Source organism: Dryobates pubescens, chromosome 13 (assembly GCF_014839835.1).
Source record: "Dryobates pubescens isolate bDryPub1 chromosome 13, bDryPub1.pri, whole genome shotgun sequence".
Taxonomy (NCBI): domain Eukaryota; kingdom Metazoa; phylum Chordata; class Aves; order Piciformes; family Picidae; genus Dryobates; species Dryobates pubescens.
The window spans coordinates 8,895,967-8,917,879 of record NC_071624.1 but is presented as its reverse complement, the minus strand read 5'-3'; the positions used below and the strand labels follow the sequence as shown (position 1 = coordinate 8,917,879).

Sequence of the window (21,913 nt, the reverse complement as noted above, 5' to 3'; positions counted from 1 at the left end):
CAAAGCACATATCCAGGCTGGGTGAGGAGTGGCTCAAGAGCAATCTGGAGGAGAAGGGCTTGGGAGTGTCAGACAACCTCACCATGAGCTGGCAATGGTCCCTGGCAGCCCAGAAGGCAGCCATGTGTTGGGCTGCATTAAAAGCAGTGTGAGCAGCAGGATGAGGGAGGGGATTCTGCCTCTCTGCCCTGCTCTCGTGAGACCCCCACCTGGAGCAATGCACCCAGTTCTGGTGCCACCAGCACAAGAAGGACATGGAACTGTTGGAGCAGGTCCAGAGAAGGCCATGAAGATGATCAGAGGGCTGGAGAACCTCTCCCATGGGGACAGGCTGGGAGAGTTGAGGCTGTTCAGCCTAGAGGAGAGAAGGCTCGAGACCTTAGAGCAGCCTTCCAGTTCCTGAAGGAGGCTACAGGAGAGGCTGGAGAGGGACTTTTTACAAGGGCTTATAGTGATAGGACAAGGGACAATGATCTCTAAAAGTCCCTTACAACCCAAACCATTTTATGAAGACCTGTGAAGGAGCCAGATTGCACTTCTTGTGAGGAAGATTTGTTCAGTGGTTGTTGATGTTCCCACCTGCAAGAACAGAAATAAAACTCTCCTTCCCTCTAAAAGGGGCAAGATCAACTCAAAGCGCAGCCTGTGGAACACTTACAAAATCATATTGCAGTGTGTAATTTTGATAGTGATCTTCAATTAGTTTAGGAGTCATTATGGACTTTTTTCTAAACCTCAGCAGACCTGCAAGCTTGTGAAATCTTGATGCTGATAAATCATGATCTTGAAGTCATTGATCCCAAGCAATACTGACACTCTCTAAGCCTTCTAGTCGCTTGTGCCTTGCAAAGAGGGTGGTGAGACACGGGAACAGGTTGCCTGGGGAGGTTCTGGGTGCCCCCTCCCTGGAGGTGTTCAAGACAAGGTTGGATGTGCAACCTAGTGTAGTGGAAAGTGTCTCTGCCCATGGCAGGGGGGTTGGAACTAGATGACCTTTAACATCCCTTTGAACCCAAAGCATTCTATATGACTATGTGGCTTCTAAACCATCTCCATTACTATTTTTTTTCCTATTGCTTTTTCTAGTTTTAGTACTGCCAGAAAATATGACTGAGGACATACAGAATGTTCATAGCACCAATGCACACTGCTTCTGTAATTCTGTAGCTTGCTGCTGCCTGCAGTTGTTTTGGCATGGCTTCTGTCTTCCTGGCAGTAGAGATTCTGCTGCCTTGCCTCAGTTGTCCAGCAGCTTTAAGCCCAGATCTGTGGTTTTTCTACTTATGCACAGAATGATAGAATGGGGCATTCCATGGCAATATTTGCTTTGTTTGTACAACTTCCAAAGGTCCATCTAGTCCAGCCTCCCTACAGTGTGCAGGGACGTCCTCTACTAGATCAAGCTGCTCAGAGCCTTGTTGAGCCTGACCTTGAATACCTTCAGGGATGGGGCCTCAACTTGCTCTGGGCAACTTGTTCAAGTATTCCACCACCCTCATGGTGAACAACTTGTTCCTGACATCCAATCTAAATCTCCTCTGATTTCAAACCATTGCTCCTTGCCCTATCCTATAGACCTTTGGAAGCAGTCCCTCTGCAGCCGTCCTGTACCCTCCTTCGAGTGTGGAAGGCTGCTATTAGGTCTCCCCAGAGCCTTTTCTTCTCCAGGCTGAATAACCCCAGCTCACCCAGCCTGTCCTCAGAGGAGAGGTGTTCTAGCCACTGGTTATTTTTGTGGCCCTCCTCTGGACCTGCCCCATCAGGTCCATGTCCTTCCAGTCAATTCAAATAGCAAGCAGAGGAATTGCTGCATTCCTGTGACGAGGAAGAAATGCATACAGCTAAATGAGTGCTTTGTTTGAATTTACTGTTGATGTTTTCATGTTGTACTCAAATATCAGTGTCAATTTGTGATTTTTTTTCTTTAATTTCAGATTTGGCTGGAACCTATGAAACCTGTTATTAAACAAATAAGGAGTAAGTAGTTGTAAAAAAGGAAGTTCTCCTTAATTTACATCTGTTTATTGTGGGTTGCTTTCACAATTACCACTTGATTTACTGGTTATGCTTTGCTGAAAATTGGCCTTGGTAGGGCTGGTGGTGATTCCTGTTCAGGCATGCAAACCTGACCTTTTTAATATGTAGTAAGGGGTGGGTGGAATGGAAGCTTAGTGAAGATATGGTTCTTTGTGATAAATACCCTGATAGATCAGGTCAGCTGGTGTTACCTTTAAGGGAAACAAGACATCTGCTCCTTCTGAGTTTGGACTCAAATCATAGAGGTCTTTTGCAGCCTTAATGATTCTCTGATTTCTATGCATGTTGGCAAACAGAATATGCATGAGCTTATAAAGAGCTTTTGTGAACTGACTAACTTCTCTTGCAGGACCAAAGACTACAATGCTTCGTCTTGCTGTGAAGTTTTTCCCTCCAGACCCGGGCCAGTTGCAAGAGGAATACACAAGGTAAAGTATTTTCTGCAGACCTTGGTTTACTTTACCTACTGAAACATAGAGAAGCAAGAGAAGGAGGACATTGCATGTGTTTTCAGCCAGAATTTACACTGAAGTTGAGTGAGAGCACTTTTGGTCAGTGTGACAGTTTCAGCACATGCATGAGAGTGGTGAGACACTGGAACAGGTTGCCCGGGGAGGCTGTGGATGCCCCCTCCCTGGAGGCGTTCAAGGCCAGGCTGGATGAGGCCTTGAGCATTCTGGTTTAGTGGAAAGTGTCCCTGCCTATGACAGTGGGTGTGGTCGTGGGCTTGGAAGTAGATGATCTTTTAAGGTCCCTTCCAACCCAAACCTTTCTATGAATCTATGTTGGCAGGTGGATGTTCTAAAGATACTTTCAGAAGAGAATAATGTGCAGGTCAGGCCCTGCTCAGACATTGTGGTGTCAAAAGAGATGGGACAGAGAGAAAATATTAAACAGGCTGTGTTTAAAATAATCTGCACAGATTTTAATAAATGAATTGTCATTTAAACTTCTGAAGCCCACACTTTAACTCCATCTAGCAAAAATTGCTCTACTTCTCCCACTTTTGTACCAGTGCTCTTCATAGAGTCACCGATTGCATGGGGTTGAAGCGGACCCTTAAAGTCCATCTTGTCCAACCCCCCCTATAGTCAGCAGGAACATCTTCAACTAGATCAGGCTGCCCAGGGCCACATCAAGTCTCCTCCAAACAAGATAGCAGAATAAGTGATGGTCTTCCCTCTTTTGTTCTGACAGATAAAAATCACTTAAGTATTCATTATTTCCAGCTAAAACTTGCATATGTTACTTCATAAACCCAACCTGTTAAAAGCATGGGTTTCCTTCTGCTTCCTTGTTCCTGTGTCTTCATTTGTGCTGATAAATCACAGAATGTCAGGGTTTGGAGTGGACCTCTGGAGATTACACAGTCCAACCCCTGCTGCCAGTGCTGCATCACCTAGTGCAGGTCAAACAGGAGTACACGCAGGTGGGTTTTGAATGTCACCAGAGAAGGAGACTCCACAACCTCTCTGGGCAACCTGTTCCAGTGCTCTGGCATCCTCACAGTGAAAAAGTTTTCCCTTGTGTTCACAAGGAACCTCCTCTGCTCCAGCTTGCACCCATTGCCTCTTGTCCTATCATTGGATATGAAGGAGAAGAGCCTGGCTCCATCCTCCTGGCACTGCCCTGCACATCTTTATACATTCGAGTGAGGTGACCACTCAGTCTCCTCTACTCCAAGCTAAAGAGCCCCAGCTCCCTCAGCCTTTCCTTAGCAGGGAGATGTTCCATTGCCTTCAGCATCTTTGTGATTCTGCACTGGACTCTTTCAAGAAACTGCCTGAGGTACTTCTTGACTGAGGGACCCAGAAATGGACACAATATTAGAGATGCAGCCTCACCAGGGCAGAGCAGAGTGAGAGCACAACCACTCTCACCTCCTAACCACACCTCTTCTAATACACCCCAGGATGTCATTGGCCTTCTTTGCCACAAGGACACATTGCTGGCTCATGGTCATCCTGTTGTCCAGCAGGATCCCCTGGTCTCTTTCCCCTGTGCTGCTCTCTAACAGGTCAATCCCTGACTTACACTGGTCCATGGGGTTGCTCTTTCCCAGATGCTCTACACTTGTCCTTCTATTTCTCTCTGCCCAACTCTCCAGCCTGTCCAGGTCTCACTGAAAGGTGCTGGATTACTCATGGGTTATTTGGTTTGATTTGACCATCCTTGGTAGCAAGACTTCTGTGTTGCCTTGGATTTGGAGAGGAAGAATGAGGAGATGTTGGTTTTGTAAGTACTGGTCAGTCATTTTACTTCCACGTGTCGCGGTGTAACCCTGGTACTTGTACCTCTCTCTTCAGATACCTGTTTGCTTTGCAAATCAAAAGAGACTTGGCAGAGGAGCGACTGACCTGCAGTGACAACACAGCTGCTCTTCTGGTCTCTCACCTTCTGCAATGTGAGTATCAAGCTGTAGTGCCAGCAGGGGCTGTTGATGCTGCTGACCTGAGGTAAAGAGTGTACAGAAGCTTTTGGTACCTAGCAGCATTCTCTGTCTCATGGCAATTCATTCTCCACATGCAGTAAACCTGGGCAATCTCACACTGAAGAACTTCTTCCTAAGATCCAGTCTAAACCAGCTGTCCCTCAGCTTCAAACCATTCCACCCTGTCCAGATGATTGAAGGGCTGGAGCACCTCTGCTGTGAGGAAAGGCTGAGGGAGCTGGGGTGGTTCAGACTGGAGAAGAGAAGGCTTTGGTGGGGGTACTTTATAGCAGCTTTCCAATACGTGAAAGAAGCCAACAGGAAGGCTGGAGAGGGCCTTTTCGTAAGGGTGCCTAGCAATAGGACAAGGGGGAATGGTTTGAAGCTGAGGGAGAGTAGGTTTAGACTGGATCTTTGGAAGAAGTTCTTCAGTATGAGGGTGATGAGAGTCTGAACAGGCTGCCCAGAGATGTTGTAGATGCCTCCTCCCTGGTAGTGTTCAAGGCCAGGCTGAATGAGGCCTTGAGGAGCTGAGTCTAGTTCAGAGGTGTCCCTGCCCATGGCATGGGAGTTGGAGTAGAGGATCTCTGATGTCTCTTCCAACCTAAGCCATTTTATGATATGATGAAATCCACAACATCATTTCTGAAAGGCATGGAAATGTGATGGGGAGACCAAAACTCAAGATGCAGACTTACAGTCACATAATGCTGCTTTCTCTGTCTACTATCTGTTCATTTTTGGCTTCCCAAGCAGGCTTGTCCATAACTATTTTACATATATATAGAAAAATTGAACTGAAACCTCATGGTTTGATATGAGGTGAGGAAGAAATGCTTACAGAATCACCAAGATTGGAAGAGACCTCAAAGATCATCAAGTCCAACCTGTCTCCACAGACCCCATGACTAAACCATGGCACCAAGTGCCACGTCCAATCCCCTCTTGAACACCTCCAGGGACAGTGACTCCACCACCTCCCTGGGCAGCACATTCCAATGGCGAACGACTCTCTCAGTGAAGAACTTTATCCTCACCTTGAGCCTAAACCTCCTCTGGCACAGCTTGAGACTCTGTCCTCTTCTTCTGGTGCTGATTGCCTGGGAGAAGAGACCAACTCCCTTCTGGCTACAACCTCCCTTCAGGTAGTTGTAGACAGCGATAAGATCTCCCCTGAGCCTCCTCTTCTCCAGGCTAAACAATCCCAGCTCCCTCAGCCTCTCCTCATAGGGCTTAGGGTTTAGACCACCTCAGAAATCTTCTAGAAGACTCACATATTAGGTTGTAAAGAAGTCTGAATTTTCCAAATGATGTTCAAACACTGGAATGCTTTCTGTCATTGTGCTTCTCTATTGTTTGGGTTTTTTTCTTGCTCTAACCTTGTTTTGTTTTCTGCCGTAGCTGAAATTGGGGATTTCGATGAAGCAGAGGATCGAGAGCACCTTAAAACAAATCAGTATTTGCCAAACCAGGAGAGAATTGAAGGAAAGATTCTGGAGTTCCACAGAAAGCATGTGTAAGTGAGGAGTGATGTATAGCCCAGGTGGATACTCCTTTGGGAAGGTCGTGCATGCTGTGTGATAGGATGATGTTAAGGTGGTGTAAGTTAAATACCAGTTACACTGAGCAAGAGAAGTTGGATACAGCAAGAGAATCAGAATGTGAGGGCTTAGAAGGGACCTCCAGAGACCATTGTGTCCAACCCCCCTGCCAGAGAAGGATCACCTAGGGCAGGTTACACAGGAGTGCATCCACATAGGTCTTGATTCTCCAGAGAAGGAGACTCCACAACCTCTCTGTGCAGCCTGCTCCAGGGCTTTGGCACCATCACAGTAAAGAAGTTTTCTCCTCATGCTGAGGTGGAATTTACTGTGTTCCAGTTTGTATTCATAGCCCCTTGTCCTGTCACAGGACCCCACTGAAAAGAGACTGGCTCCTTTATCTTGACACCCACCCCTCAATCTAAATCTCCTCTAATTTCAAACATTGCCTCTCATCCTATCCCTACAGCCCTTTGGAAACAGTCCCTCTGCAGCCTCCTTGTAGCCCCCTTCAGGTACTGGAAAGCTGCTATTAGATCTTCCCAGAGCCTTCTCTCCTCCAGGCTGAACAACCCCAGCTCCTTCAGCCTGTCCTCATAGGAGAGGTGCTCCAGCCTGCTGATCTCCATGGCCCTTCTCTGGACCTGCTCCATCAGGTCCATGTCCTTCCTGTGTTGAGGGCTCCAGAGCTGTAGACAGTACTCCAGGTGAGGTCTCACCAGAGCAAAGTGGTAGGATCACCTTTCTCCATCTGCTGGCCACTCCTCAGAGTGACTCCTCTAGAGAGGAGTACCTCCTTCTCTAGAGAGGAGTCACTCCTCTAGAGACTGGATGGGGTGTGCTTGGTGCCATGGTTTAGTTGATTAGATAGTGTTGAATGATAGGTTGGACTCAATGATCTCAAAGGTCTCTTCCAACCTGGTCTCTTCTATTCTCTTCTGTTCTCTTCTATTCTCTGATGCAGCCCAGGATGCCATTGACCTTCTGGGCTGCAAATGCCCATTGCTGGCTAACATCCAGCTTCTCATCCACCAGCACCCTCAAGTCCTTGTCTGCAGGGCTGCTTTCTTATTTCAAAGCAGTGGTTTAGAGATGTGCTTTCAAGCCATAGTGCAAATAAAAGCGTGGCATAGCAGGCACGTGTTTAGAAAGGTGATAAGCCAGCCTTAGCACTACTTGAGTACTTTGGGCACACAGCTGAAATCCTCCTGCTTTGTTGGAAACAATTTTGGTGGAGAGATGTAATTTTGGAAGCCCTCCAGCCCTAAAAATAGCTGCAACTTCCTTACACATCCCTTCTCTTGTCCCTCACTCAGGCAGTGTTGGCCACTCTTCTCCATTTTTAGCAGCTGTGAAGGTTCTGTCCTTTGTCAGTGTGCAGGCGGATTTTTCCTCATTTCTGGTACAAGGAGTGAGCAGGAACATGGAGCATGAGCATTCCTCTCCTCCTTGGCCATGCACAGTGCAGTTAAAGGGACAAAATGCTTCTTCTCTTCTCATCTTCATGCAGGCACATTTTTATTTGTGCATTTTATTTGCAGTTACTGGAAGGCTGCTCTAAGGTCTCCCCAGAACTTTCTCTTCTCCAGGCTGAACAGCCCCAGCTCCCTCAGCCTGTCCCCACTGGAGAAGTGCTCCAGGCCTCTGATCATCCTCATGGCCCTCCTCTGGATGCTCTCCAACAGTTCCATGTTGTTCTTGTGCTGGGGACCCCAGAACTGGATGCAGTACTCCAGGTGGTGTCTCACCAGAGCAGAGGGGCAGAATCCCCTCCCTGCTGCTCACATTGCTTTTCATGCAGCCCAGCAAGCAGCTGCCTTCTGGGCTGCCAGTGACCATTGCTGGCTCATGGTAATGTTTTTGTCAACTGACACCCTCAAGTTTTTCTCCTCCAGGCTGCTCACCCAGCCCTTACTTGTGCTTGAGACTGCCCCAACCCAGGTGCAGGACCTTGTACTTGGCCTTGTTGAACCTCATGAGGTTGGCTTGGGCCCACCTCTCCAGCCTGTCCAAGTCCCTCTGGATGGATCCCTTCTCTCCAGTGTCTCAACTGGGCCACACAACTTGGTGCCATCTGCAAACTTGCTGAGGGTGCCTCAGTGCCACTGTCCATGTTGCTGACAAAGATGTTAAGCAGCACTGGTCCCAGTACCCACCCCTGAGGGGCACCACTTGTCACTGGTCTCCATTTGGACACTGAACCATTGACCACAGCTCTCTGGGTGTGGCCACCCAGCCAATTCCTTCTCCTGCCAGTGCTCCACTCCTCAAGTCCATACTTGTCCAGTGTGGTGACCAGGATGGCACGTGGGACGGTGTTACATGCTTTACACAAGTCCAGGTAGATGACATCAGGGGGCCTTCCCTTATCCACATGATAACACATTACTTAGCCACATTATAGAGTCTTCAGCAAGAGCCTGAGTTAAGTTTACTTATTGCTATAGTTGATCAAAAAAACCCAGGTTGTGTTTTGAAGGTGGTGCACTGCTGGTGGTGCAGTTCAATCCTGGCAGCCCAGGCACTCCAAACAGAAAGTCTGCTGCCTTCCTGCAAGCAGAATGCTTGCTGTGGGGTGAGGGTAGCTCAGAATTCAAGAGAATGATTTATTTGCCTTAGTGGCCAGGGTTGTTTTGTTGGGAGTATCTGCATACATAAATCAGGAAAGAAATAGGTGATCTAATAGATTTCTACATAGATTTTCTGTTACCCTCATGCCCTTTCACAGCTTGCTACTCGTCCATGATTTAAATTCTTTCAGCTGCTTGTAAATTAGAGGAAAAACTACAACTTGACGTTGCTAGCTACTCTAAACAATTTCTCCACATGCAGCTTTTTGAGTTCATCTCTCCAATTCTCTCTTAATCCCTGGGTTTAAATGCTCTGTAAGCCACCTGGCATTTAACAGCGTTGATTTGGGATCAATATTTTAACGTAGCCCCAGGGTTCATCTAGTTGGAGGTATGTAAGGAAACTTCATGCTTCAACTGCTATTGCACTGACAACAGTTTTTGCTGCAAAGTGCTTGTAATAGGGAGTCTGTTGTCCAGTGACCTGGGGAAGATTAAGCAGATTTATCTGCTTAATGGATGAACAAAATTAGACCAGATTGCTTTCAGACTGGTCTGTGCAGATTAGTCTGCAGCAAACATCTGAGGGTAATGACTTTGAAACTGCTGCTGGTGTGTAACCATTTGTGGTGCGGCGGGGGCTGCCAGCACTGCTCCCCACTGCCCCTGCTCCAGACTGTTCCTCATGGGAGCACAGGCAGGATGTGTGCAAGAAGACACCCTGACAGGCAGGGCTGAGAATTTTCTGTTGGAGATGCACTGTTCTTTGGGTCATAAGCTTGAAGAGAGCAGATCTGGGATATGGAAGTGTGGTAGCAAGTCCAGAGGAGGGTCACAAAGATGATCCAAGGGCTGGAGCACCTCTGCCATGAGGATAGGCTGAGGGAGCTGGGGTGGTTCAGCCTGGAGAAGAGAAGACTCTGGGAGGACCTTAGAGCTGCCTTCCAATACCTGAAGGGATCCTACAGGAAGGCTGCAGAGGAACTCTTCATAAGGGAGTCTAGCGACGGGACAAGGGGGGATGGTGTGAAGCTGACGGAGGCTAGGTTTAGGCTGGATCTGAGGAAGAAGTTCTTCAGTATGAGGGTGGTGAGACTCTGGAACAGGTTGCCTAGAGAGGTTGTGGATGCCTCCTCCCTGGGGGTGTTCAGGGCCAGGCTGGATGAGGCCTTGAGCAGCAGAGTCTGGTGGAGAAGCATCCCTGCTGCCCATGGCAGGGAGGTTGGAGTGGATGATCTCCGAGGTCCCTTCCAATCTGAGGCATTCTGTGATCCTATGATTCACAGAACAGGTTCTCGAGCACTGGAACAGGCTGCCTGGGGAAGTGGTGGAGTCACTATCCCTAGAGGTATTTAAAAGACATCTGGATGTAGGGCTGAGGGACATTGTTTAGTGGCAGTGGCTTAGCAGCAGTGGTGGGGTTGTGAGCTCTAGGTGAGTGGTTGGACTTGATGATCTCAAAGGCCTCTTCCAACCCCAGCAGTTCTGTGATTTTAATAATTCTGAGGTAGTCCTGAAACCCCTTCTGAAATGGGGCATCCCATGGCAATATTTGCTCTGTTTCTGTTGTGCTGGCCCTGGTGCTCTTCCATCTGTCATTTTTACCTTCTTAATGTGTGTACAAACAAGCAGAAGATGGAGCTTCGTGGATGAAACTGGGACTTGTTCAACCTTATTGTTCTTCAAGTGGAAAATCTCAGAGCTAGTTAATCTCTGAACTGGTTAATGTCACCTCAGTCTATGGGGTGCATTTTAGATTGGTCATCTACTGCTGTTGCATATTGCTTCTATTACAGAAGTTTCAGTGGTTTTTACTTTACTTGGAGTGGATTTTTTTTTGACTTGGAGTGTTTTTTACTTTACTTGGAGTGTTGCTGTTTTTGACTTGGAGTGGTTTTTTTACTTTACTTGGAGTGAAGCTACTCAACTAGATGAGAGCAAGAAATCTCCTGTAGTGCCTGAATTCAGGCTGGAATGCACTGACCTGGCAATATTACAGAAGTGGATTGTTCTTAAAACTCTATTTCTCGTTCTTCTTCATTACAGGGGTCAAACTCCTGCTGAATCAGACTTTCAAGTGCTTGAAATTGCTCGCAAACTGGAGATGTATGGCATCAGGTTTCACCTTGCCTCGGACCGCGAGGGTACCAAAATTAGCCTGGCTGTTTCACACATGGGTGTGCTGGTGTTCCAGGTAAGCAGGAGGGGGAGGGCTTGCATGTGTGGCTCTGTCCTTCCATTAGCAGCTCTTAGGACTCAGTCTCTCATTTTCACTTCTGGTATCTCTGATTATTTTCGAATTTATCAATTGTTAGTGTTCAAGGGAGCGTCACTGAAGCACCCAAAATACTCTTTAAATCACACAGCGACGGGTTGGAAGGGATCATCTGGTCTAACCTTTCTAGGTGATGGTGTAGTTGAAATGAGCTGACCCAGCACCCTGTCAGGCTGAGTCTTCACACTGTCCAACAGAGGGGACTCCACTGCTTCCCTTGGGAGGTGATTCCAATGTCTGTTTGTCCTTCGTAGACAAAGGAGAGCATCAAAAGATGGGCTGACAGAATTGGGGCTGTTCAGACTGGAGAAGAGAAGGCTCTGGAGAGACCATACAGCAGCCTTGCAGTACTGAAGTGGGCTACAAGAAAGCTGGGGAGGGATTTATTTACAAGGGCTTGTAGTGATAGGATGAGGGGCAATGGCTTTGAGATGGAAGAGAGGAGATTTAGACTGGAGATTAGGTAGGAATTATTTTCACTTTCCTTAAAACCAGTGTACTCCTTTGGTTTTAATCACTTTGCACTAGAGAACAACTGTCTAACCAGCACCTTCATCTGAATATGGCAATCACTTTGGATAGTTGTGATGAATGGCTGTTACTGTCACAGAGAATTTTGTCACTAGAAATAAAAACCCAACAGGGTTTGGGGGTGGTGTGTACACACATGCATGTGTTCATATACTCACAACAGAGGTTTGTTTGCTGCTCTTACTTCTGAAACATCTGCCAGCTTTCCCCAGAATCACTCTTTAACTGGGTTTAACTGTTGCTGTTTTAATTCAGGGCAACACCAAAATCAATACATTCAACTGGTCGAAGGTCCGGAAACTTAGCTTCAAGAGGAAAAGATTCCTTATTAAACTCCACCCAGAGGTCTGTGTAAGTTTTACTCCAGTAGTGGGCTGGTCAGTGTAAAATATATTTCATTTTATTGCCAAAAATTCTGGAGTTTGGAATTTTATCAAACAACTTCAGTGGGGAATGCTGGGCTTCATCATTCACGTGAAAACCTTTTCCCACCCCGTGTCTGTTGTCTTAGATGTTAAGGTTTTGTGTGGCAGCCTCAGCTTCTCCTGGGCATAGCCACAAATGTGTAAATATAAGACAGAAGAATAAAAATGAACCCAAGACTTAGCAAAGTACTGCATCTTAGAGGAGTTCAGCCTTTTTGGTGGCACTTCTTTCACTCTCCTTTTCTCCTCCCTTGCTGTTTTATGTGCTACCTAAGTTTCGTGTTTTATTCCCAGGGCCCCTATCAAGACACACTGGAGTTTCTTATGGGAAGTAGAGATGAGTGTAAAAACTTCTGGAAAATCTGTGTTGAATATCACACCTTCTTTAGGCTCTTTGATCAGCCAAAGCCAAAGGCTAAAGCAGTGTTCTTCACCAGAGGGTCATCATTCAGATACAGGTAGGGAGAAACATAACAGATGTATTAAAGCTTAATTCCCTCTATCTTAAGGAGACAAGATCAACAGGAAAAAGCATTCTGAAGTCATTCTGTCTATGATTCTCATTCACTCAACCTTATAGCTGCCTTCCAGTACCTGAAAGGAACCTACAGGAAGGCTGCAGAGGGACTTTTCATAAGGGTGTCTAGTGACAGGACAAGGGGGAATGGTTTGAAGCCGAGGGAGAGGAGGTTTAGACTGGATCTGAGGAAGAAGTTCTTCAGTATGAGGGTAGTGAGACTCTGGAATAGGTTGCCCAGAGAGGTTGTGGATGCCTCCTCCCTGCTGGCATTCAAGGCCAGGTTGGATGAGGCCTTAAGCAGCCGAGTCCGACTGAGAGGTGTCCTTGCCTGTGGTGGGGAGGTTGGAGTGAATGATCTCTGAGATCCCTTCCAACCTAAGCCATTCTATGATTCTCTGATAACATTTGTACTTTTGTGGGTTCACAGTGGACGAACACAGAAGCAACTAGTGGATTATATTAAGGACAGTGGGATGAAGAAAACTCCATATGAGAGGTAAGTGCCCTTAATTTGGGGAGGTGAAATGTAGCTGAGCTTTCCATGGTGCCCTTATTTCCTAAATGCGAGTGTTTCTCAGTGATACTTGGAGAAGGTATGATCGTGTGCTGACTTCTCAGTTACTGAGGTCTACCTCAAGTCTGAAGTAGTTGGGCTGAATTTCAAAAAACATTGTAATTTAGTGCTGCTGGAAAGAAGCTTAGGAAAGTTTCAGTGTTGCATTTTACAGTCTGTGGGCACTGTGTGACTCAGCCGTCTAAAAAAGTGCTATGTCTCAAAGGTTTAATGGGGACTTGTCTGTACCTCACTGCAGAGATGGAAGCAGTCAGTGTGAGGGAACTTGAAATCTGCAAGTCTGACCTTAAATAGTCATTTCTGAGCACATCACTAAATTAAGAATCTACATTTTCATTATGAAATTGTCCTCTACTTGCTTTGATACGAAACCACCTTGTCTAAACTCTTCACACCCCTTTCACCTGAAAGATTACAGGAACTTAATAGCTTGCATTAATCTACTATTAATTAATGTTTTTTTATGTCTTGGACTCCAGTTGAGCTGCTTTTCTGTAGGAAAGATTGCTTTTCTAGTAAGCTGTTGACATGGAATGAATCTAACCACGAGTGTGACGCAGGATACCACTTTTTGGGGTGTGACACAAAGAATTTTTTTTAACCCACAGATTACAGGGTTGGCTCAGTTGTAAATTGCTTGTAAAATTGATGCACATTAAGTCATTCTGGTTTTGAAGCCATTCATTTGTAGATGTTTGTACTGATGACAAAAGAAGTTGTTAAATCAAGTGTGCTGTATATGTTTCTGCCTCAAGTTGCTCTTGAGTTTTCCTTCAGTGGTATGAAGAATCTGTCTTGATTCCTTTCTCTGTGCATTTCTTACTTAATTTACAGCTCTTGTGGCTGCTAAAATTTTGACCTAATTATTAACAGAACACGATAAAACACAGCTTGAGATGTTTCAGTTGGCCACTAGAGTGGCAGTAGGGAAGGGAGAAGGCTGATTCATGTCTTGGAAACTCAGGATGCTCTCTGTTCTGCAGGAGGCACAGCAGAGCCAGAGCATCCACTCGCACTTCCAACACAGACGTGCCAAAACAGGTCAGTTCTGCAGCACCCTCTACACTGCAGCCAGGGCAGCTGGCAGCCAGCTTCCTGAGGTGATAGTGAGGGAAAGGTGCTCCAAGTGACATGTTTGTCTGGAGTTGCTTTTACTGTTTGATCTTTGTCCCTGCTGCAGCTTTTCTTCTTTCTGTGGGTGGTATCAGTTCTGATAGCTGTAGCCAGTGGAGGCTAAAGTGAGTAATATTTTCAGAGTTCAGCTGAACTGAAGCAAATCTGCTTTACTTTCTAGTATGTTACTACTTCAGAGGGTTAGTTTGTCTTCAGGTACTCTCTAACTGCTTTCTGTGCAAGTCTTGAGTGTATAGATTCTTTCTACAGTCAGTGGTAAGAAACAAACATTTCACTGGATGTCTTTGTTCAACATGTCAGAGTTTAAGGAGGCAACACGGGATTTTGCTGTCATTTTATGTTACTTCCCCTTGTGGATGCTTTTTCAGCACAGGCAATAAAATACCTGGGTTTAATTTTCCATTCAATTACCAGAATTCAGGGGGGGTGGTGGAAATCTTGCCTTTTACTAGGGCTGCTGGATCTGCTTTTGTATACAATGTTTGGTTTGCTGTGTTGTGAGCTCCTTGGAAGCACTTACCCCTTCTGCATCAGGAACTGGATGTTGCCTTTGTTTTTATGTGTTACAAAAATATTTTCATGTGTCTGTTTCTGCTTTTTGTTTTTTCCCTCTTAGAGTGTCCCATTCAGTGAGGGTTTGAGAACCCCTGGGTCTCCTGCCTCAGCTGCTGCCCCTTTCCACTCAGTTCACTCATCGTCCGCTTCTGCTCCTGTCCTGACCATCTTTGCAGAAACCAACCTTTCCTCATTGGAGCCCCGAGTGCCACACACAAGGATTCCAGAAAAAAACCCTGCAGCGCCAGCAGAAGAAGTGGGAAGGAAACTGATGCAGCAGCCCGGATCTCCCGTGCTCCAAGGTGTTGGGTTTGGTAGTGTTGCAGGAAACTGTAACGCTGCTTGTCCTGTTGTTGAGAGTGGTTGTGGTGTAGATCTAGACGTAGAGAGGAGCAGTGACGAGAGCAGGGCCGCTGTGTGTAAAAATGACAATGATGAGGATGACTTTACCACGGGTGCTTTTGTTGCTGAACCAAAGCATCAGCAGGGCAGTCGGGGTGCCCCGCTTTTCCCATTGGCAAATTCCCAGTTGCAGGTCTCAGAGGAGTTCATTGATGACGACCCAGCCGAGATTTCCTTTTTCGCTGGGGGGTCTGAGGCATTTTCCTATGTGTACAGTGGCTTAGAGCGGAAGGGCTCTGATTTTTCAAAGCGTGTGCCAGAGTCTCCTGGCTTCGCTGCAGACCCACTCCAGCGGCACGCAGGCTCTGCTCAGTCAAGCCCTGACAGATACTCCACCGAAGCTGTAGATATGAACGTGGAGGATGAGTTTGAATTCGAGGAAGGGAGCGATTTCAATGGCAACGACAGACCATCAGGTACCTCAGAGCTGTTTGAGGTGAAAGCCCAAGCAAGCAGGATGCAGAGTCTGCTGAGCCCATCCGAAACAAGCTCGCTCCTCAACAACCGCTCGGGGAGCAGCTCCCTCACCAACCTGCCGCTGAATGGAACATGCTCCCTGCACGCCTACGGCTCCGCCAACCACTCGGAGGCCAGCTCCATGGTGAACTTCCCTGCCTACTCCATCCGCTCGGAGTCCAGCTCAGCCTTCCAGTTCACGGACATCATTGACCAGCTGGAGCAGCTGAGCTACCCACCTACCACCACAGAAGACTCCAGCAGCACAGACACAGACTCCTGGGACTCCGAAAATGCTGCGCCGCTGGATGTAAACCTGTTCTTTAGCAACCCTTTTGCTCAAGCCACCAGCGAGAACTTTGCTTTTGACTTTCAGAATAATCTGAAAAACCTGACCCAGGAAGACTGGGCAGAGAAGGCACATGTCAATTGAGGGAGTCCTGACTTTCCTGATGGATCCCTCTACACTCTTCAGGCTTAGAAGTCCAAAGGGTGCGATGCCGGTCACTTTAAGCAAGAAAACTCTAATCCAGAGGCTGCATTTTAAATGACATAACAAGAATGATTATTTTGCTTCAGTTGCTCTCAAAGCATCCTAGCTTTGGTGCTGCATTCTGTGCCATCACACTGCAACCAGGATGTGTTGTAGCAGGCTGTGATGTTCTCAAAATACTGCATTTAGGAAAACCCACTGATAGCAGAGAAGTTAAATGTCATCAGCTGGCTCACACAGACATCACAAATGGCAATGCACCGAAGGACTTCTTTGGCTAGAAGTGTATCTGTCAGGGTTTGATATGGTAGTCTGTTCCTCCAGCACCCAAAGTGCAGCAGCCACTTTTTGCCACGTGCTTGTGAACAAGCAGCTGCATCTAGCTGCTCTCCTGCACTGAGAGTCCTTGTTTTGAGGTGGGTTTTTGTTTCCACAGTCAAAACCAAAAAATGGACAGTCTTCAAATTGGCTGTGAAGGCAAGTTCTACAATATCAACCTGCACACCATGTCTGTGGTGTACTTCAAAGAGCAAATAACCTAGGTGGTAGTTAAGGAGGAGGAGGAATGTGCACGCAACCAAATGAAAGCAGCAATCACCAAAACTTCTTGTGAAGACAATCGTTGTAGTATCTGACTTAGGAGTGCCTTCAGCAGTCCAGCAACAAACAAGTACTCTTCTGCTCTGCAGCACTGCACAGACTCTTAAAAACATCCCCACTGCATTTTTGCCTTCCCTTCATTTGCTTTGTTTAATCACCCTGCATAAAACTGCTTAGAGATTAATTCCTAAGAGTGCCCTTTTAGCTGGGGAAGCCAGGTGAGAGTAAAAACCTGGTGATAGCTTTAACTTTAAAGGGTGGGCTGCATTCAGAAAAATGCTGTGATCTTTCTGAGGAACTGAGATCAGGAATGGCTGAATGCTGCAGGCAACAGCTAGGGCTTCCCTGCTTTTGAAATTTTAGTTAGGTGGCTTTGACATGAGACTTGATTTGATCTGTAAGCTTAATAGTGTGGTTGGGAAGAGAGGGAACTGGTCACATCTAATTTAGCAATGTTTATTGAGCTGGAACAGTACAGGTGGTGAAATGTCCTTCTTGTCTTCCAACCTGATGGATTACAGGTGTGAAATGCAGAACTTCATCTCTTAATAGTACTTTTCTTGGGGTTTTTTAGAGTATTTTGCTTTTGTCCAAGCAAGAATTTGAAACACACGACACCTGACCAAAGCCTTGTGATGGAAAGCATCATCTTCAGCCATTTGGTTTTGGGGTTCCCTGTGGCCCAGTTTCCAGCCCCTTGCAGCATTTGTACAATCAGTGCCTCCAAAATAAGCAGCTTACAGCTCCTAGTGTAGCTTTATGCTCCTTATTATTCATAGGATGATTTGGGTTGGAAGGGACCTTGAAGATCATCTAGTTCCAACCCCCCTGCCATGTACAGGGACACCATAGAAGCTTTCTTAAATGTCATCTAGATATATCCTTGTGTCATCCTGATAGATCCTTAAAAGGCCTTCATTCTTTACTGAAACATGTAAACATCTGAAAATTAGTATTGTTTCTCAAAACTCTGATAACTCAAGCTTCAGGGGGATTCCTCTCCACATCAGATAGAACACGAGGAGGTCAGACCTCCTTTAGTCAGACTAATCATTTCCTTCAGTTTAGTTTTTCCCAAGGTGTGATTACTCTTCACAGCACTTGCTTTGATGTCCTGCTTACCATGTTGGAGTGTGTGGCAGTTTTAGGCTATGCCTTTAAAATGTAGCTGCAGGTTTCAAGCAGAAACTGAGTTGGTCTGGCTTAAAAGTTAATGCTGTGGGGGAAACTTCAACCCACCACAGAGTGGAATCTCTGCTGTTCCATAAGGAACCTAAGGTTTAGTTTGGACATCCAGGAATGGCCGGGAGTTTGAGTGCTCTTTTTTGTTGTTAAGTGCTGTCTGAGGGGGGTTGTTTTGCCTCATTTTTCCTTCTGTTGAATGTGTGTTCTGGCTCTTGGTGTGACTTTGCTTATGCCTGTGGACATGATGTTGTGGATGTGTAATGTGCCATTTCTAAACAGGCACTTGGAGAAGGTCTTCAGTTGTGTCCAAAGCTGATACCTTTAAGGGTGGTGGTTTTAGGTGGCTTGTCTGATTTCTTTCCCACAACTAACTGTATTATTTAACTTCAAAAAGGGGGGAAAAAGGCAGAGCTCTGTCTCCCAACTGTCTTAGAGGTGGTGGAGACAAGATGTGTAGAGAAAAATTTGGAGAAAGGTTGTTGATTTCTTTGATCCTTAAAAAAAATACCAGGATCCAGCTGCTCCTATTTAGCTGCCCCTGCCTCTACTTCATGTTTTGTGCCTCCATCAAAAGCATGCTCTCTCAGTGTGTTAGAATTGCTTCACATGGGAAGAAATCCAACCAAGTTCCTTGCGTTTTCAAATGATCTGAGGAAAAAGCTGCCTGTATTTTCAACAAGCATGCTTGGCAACCCTGACAGAAGGCTTGCCAACGTGCTCTCCTGCACTGCAGGTAGTTTGGAAGGCCTCTTCTCTGTTTTTCCTGCATTGTGCAGAAGGGACATGGATCTTCTGTAGGCTATTTTAAAGCTCAGGGTTTGGGGATTTTTTGGAAGAAGTAGTAAGAAGTTGTAGTGCCCCTTTTGTTTTCTGAAGGAAAGGGAGTGACTAGAACCTCCGTCCTTTAGCTTGGAGCAAGATGTGTGGATCCACAGGTGAGGATGGGGTGGAGGAAGCTCTGTACTCTGCTAAGGAGCTGTGCAGATAAAGGTTTTAGTTATGAGTGTCACCAGGAACACTCATCCTTCTCATCATCTGACTCCTCTAGATGTGAATTTGGGATGGTTGCACAAAGGTGATGCTGGCCAGCACCTAGACAGCAGTGCCCTTGCTGGGACTGCACACCACGTGAGTGTGAGAGGTCAGTGCTGCTGCCTGTGTCCCTGCTGCCTGCTGTTTATATCTTTGCTGTTGCTAATTGATAGCATAGAGCTGCCATAGTTTCTTTCTGGGCTTATTCTGATACTCCAGGATATGTGGCTTCTGAGGACATCATTGTGTGCTTAGCTCTGTTGTTTTCTTTTTGGTTTTCCAGATAGGCACAAAAGAGAAGAAAATGTAGTTTGTAAGTAGAGTTTTTATTATAGCAAGAAAGCTATGAGAGAAGGTTCTTCACCATTTCCCCCTGAGGGATGAGTTCAGATTCACTTTCCACTAGAGCTGGAGAGAAAAGCAGCAAGGGAACAGGAGGTGCTTCGCAGTGGACTCAAGCATCAGTTGTGAGTTGTTTTAGAACAACAAAGCTCTGCCAGGCATTTTCCTCTCCTTCAGCTGTCTCCTGAGGTGGCAGGAGAAGGTAAGAGAAGGAATGGCTTTGTGTCTCTGTATTGTTGCTTTTTGGGCAGTGTAAAGGAGTCGGTGAGCTTCTGTGTGGTGTGGTTATGTTCCAGGTGCCAGCAAAGCTGCTAAGCTTTCAGTGCTCCTCCTTGCAGTTTGCTTTGGTTTCTTTCCACAGTGTTGATACTACTAACACTTAGTTCTGGTACTGTTTTCTGGTTTGTTTTTTTCCTGAGCACATAAGTTTTCCTTCAAGAAGGTGAGCAGTAGGCTGGCTGATGTGGAGTTGGTGCCAGCTGTATAGCTGAGACCCTTGCAGACCCTGAGCAATGAAAGCTGGGGATATGATATATGAAAAATCAGAAGATCTTTGTTGAGTATTCCATACATGCTTGCCTTGAAGAAAGAATTTCAGGAGCTGTGGTAGGAGCAGATGAAAGCCTAGGTGCAAACCTTGGCTTGTCCGTAGCATGTGAGTGGTTGCCCTCTCCTCCCCCTGCTATCCTGCCTTCTGCAGGTGTGTTCTGTCACATTTGCTTCCTGCCCTGCTCTGGGGGAGGCTTTGGGGGTTGTATATAGGTATGTATCCTTCTAGTCCAGGTACTGGGTTTAGTGCTATCTTTTGCCAGTGTGGAGAACCACTGGAGTTTCCAGGCTTGTTCTCCAAACTGCCTTCACCAGCCATTGCTGCAGTAGCTCAGTGAAGGCAGCATGCCAGAGCCATGGCTCCTGCTTTTCAGTGGAACAGGGCTGTTGTCCATCCCTCCCCTTCTCTCTTTTGGTTTAGCAAACACTTGCAGCCACAGGAAGCATGTCACCATTAGTGGCTTTTCAAAATGTGTTTGGCTGATGGCTTTAATGCTGTACTCAACCTGGGCATTGTAGTGTGACTGGAAGACACTGAGAGATGTGTGTCTTGGGTGAATGATTTCATCTGCACCTGTAGTCCTGTGTGTTTGCGCTTCCAGCAGCTCTGTGCCTAAACACATCCATTAAATCATAGAATCACAGAATGAAGAGACCTCTGAAGGTCACCAAGTCCACCCCCTCTGCCAAAGCAGTCACCTTGGGCAGGTCACAAAGGAACCAGGGGGTTTTGAAAGTCCTCCAGAGAAGGAGACTCCACAACCTCCCTGGGCAGCCCGCTCCAGGGCTCCAGCACCCTCACGGGAAGGAAGTTTCTCCTCATGTTGAAGTGGAACATCCTGTGTTCCAGTTTATGTCCACTGCCCCTTGTCTTATTACTTGACACCACAGTAAAGCACTATTATCAGAGCATCTCTGACCTTCACGTATGCAGTTACTGGAACTCTTTAATTTGCACAAAACACAGGTCATAGAATAGTCTCTGACCTAGCCACCACCAGGCTAAACCTTAGTAACCATTACTAGCCTTTTGAAGTACTTATGATTTAAGTAGTACCTGTTGTATATATCCCAGGACTTAAGTATTTGATATTAGGGCAGAATAGGGTGAGACATTGATCTGCTCTCTACTTTCTTCTTTCATTTCCAGTTATTTCAGGGTTGCTGGATAATCCCCAGTATTGATCTCCTCTTCCCTGTCTGTATTTAAATGTAGTTGATTTCAAGGGGTATGATTATAAATATTTTTTTTTTTCCTTGATTGGTGGTTTGGTGTTGCTTTTGGTTTGTTTTGTTTGGGGTGGTTTTGTTTGTTTGCTTACTCTGTGGCGGTAGTTCTTGTTGAGTTGCAAGTCTGGATGAGGGTAAGATTTCTTGGGAGACACTAATAAAAGCCCCTCTGATGTTACGCTTTCTGGTGCAAACCTGTCGGTAAGTCATTCCCATTGTTGTCATTTTGCAAGCAGTTCTCAGCCCTTGGTGATCAGGTGTTGATGGAGTGAGCAATGCCATCTTCAGTGTAGTTTTCAGTAGCTCTTCCACTGCCCTTGCCACAATGCCGTGGGTGTACATGTACGCTCTGCACGACACGGGGAGGCTTTACCATTCCAGAACTCTAACATAGAATCCACCTGATTACCTGCCCATGGGTGCTGGTAGGGTTAGTCCCCTGGGTGAGCTGTAGCTTTGCAGGTTGCACAATAGGAGCATGGGTTAACTGAACCTGATTTGTGGGGAAGGTGTTGCCATCCATTTACCAAACCTCCTGCCGCTGCTGAGGTGGCAGCCGTGAGCCTGCCCCAGCCCTGCGGCTGGGTCAGAAACACTAAATGCCCCATTTTTCAGTGCCTGCCTTGGTCAGGGACTCCCCAGCTCAATAGGTGCTACTCTTTTCAGGAAAGGATTGTGTGAAGAAAACAAAGAGGGCTGGAAATTCTTAACTGATCTCTTGAACTTTATCTTTTATACAGGAAATGTTTTATTGATTTACATGTCGGGGGTGGGGGGCGGGGGGTTAATATCTTTGTGTCTGTTGAGATTGCCAGTTATCAACCTACAGATCTGTACTAATTCATCATTTTTAATTGTTTATGCAATAAAATAAGGAAAACTTTTCTATAAATTACAACATGGGCTTTTTAGCTTCATTTTTTTTTTGTTACCTTTGTGTTTGAAATAGAATAAATGTTTGTTCTCCTAGCCAAGGCATCTTAGAGTTTTATTATCAGGCTTCTCCAGGCAGTTTTCCTCCTGTGCTGCTT

The 21,913-nt window shown here is 46.3% G+C and overlaps 1 protein-coding gene across 1 annotated transcript in view; it reads left to right on the top strand.

The window, feature by feature from the left end:
- The window catches only part of FARP2 (FERM, ARH/RhoGEF and pleckstrin domain protein 2), a 78,811-nt gene that overhangs the window by 30,132 nt on the left and 26,766 nt on the right, over window positions 1–21,913 (top strand). Inside the window, exons 4-13 of the mRNA XM_054167097.1 lie at window positions 1,935–1,977; window positions 2,387–2,465; window positions 4,344–4,441; window positions 5,870–5,984; window positions 10,626–10,773; window positions 11,641–11,730; window positions 12,105–12,268; window positions 12,758–12,826; window positions 13,888–13,945; window positions 14,655–14,895. Of these exons, the coding sequence (XP_054023072.1) occupies window positions 1,935–1,977; window positions 2,387–2,465; window positions 4,344–4,441; window positions 5,870–5,984; window positions 10,626–10,773; window positions 11,641–11,730; window positions 12,105–12,268; window positions 12,758–12,826; window positions 13,888–13,945; window positions 14,655–14,895 (1,105 nt within the window). The remainder of the gene's footprint in view (window positions 1–1,934; window positions 1,978–2,386; window positions 2,466–4,343; window positions 4,442–5,869; window positions 5,985–10,625; window positions 10,774–11,640; window positions 11,731–12,104; window positions 12,269–12,757; window positions 12,827–13,887; window positions 13,946–14,654; window positions 14,896–21,913) is intronic.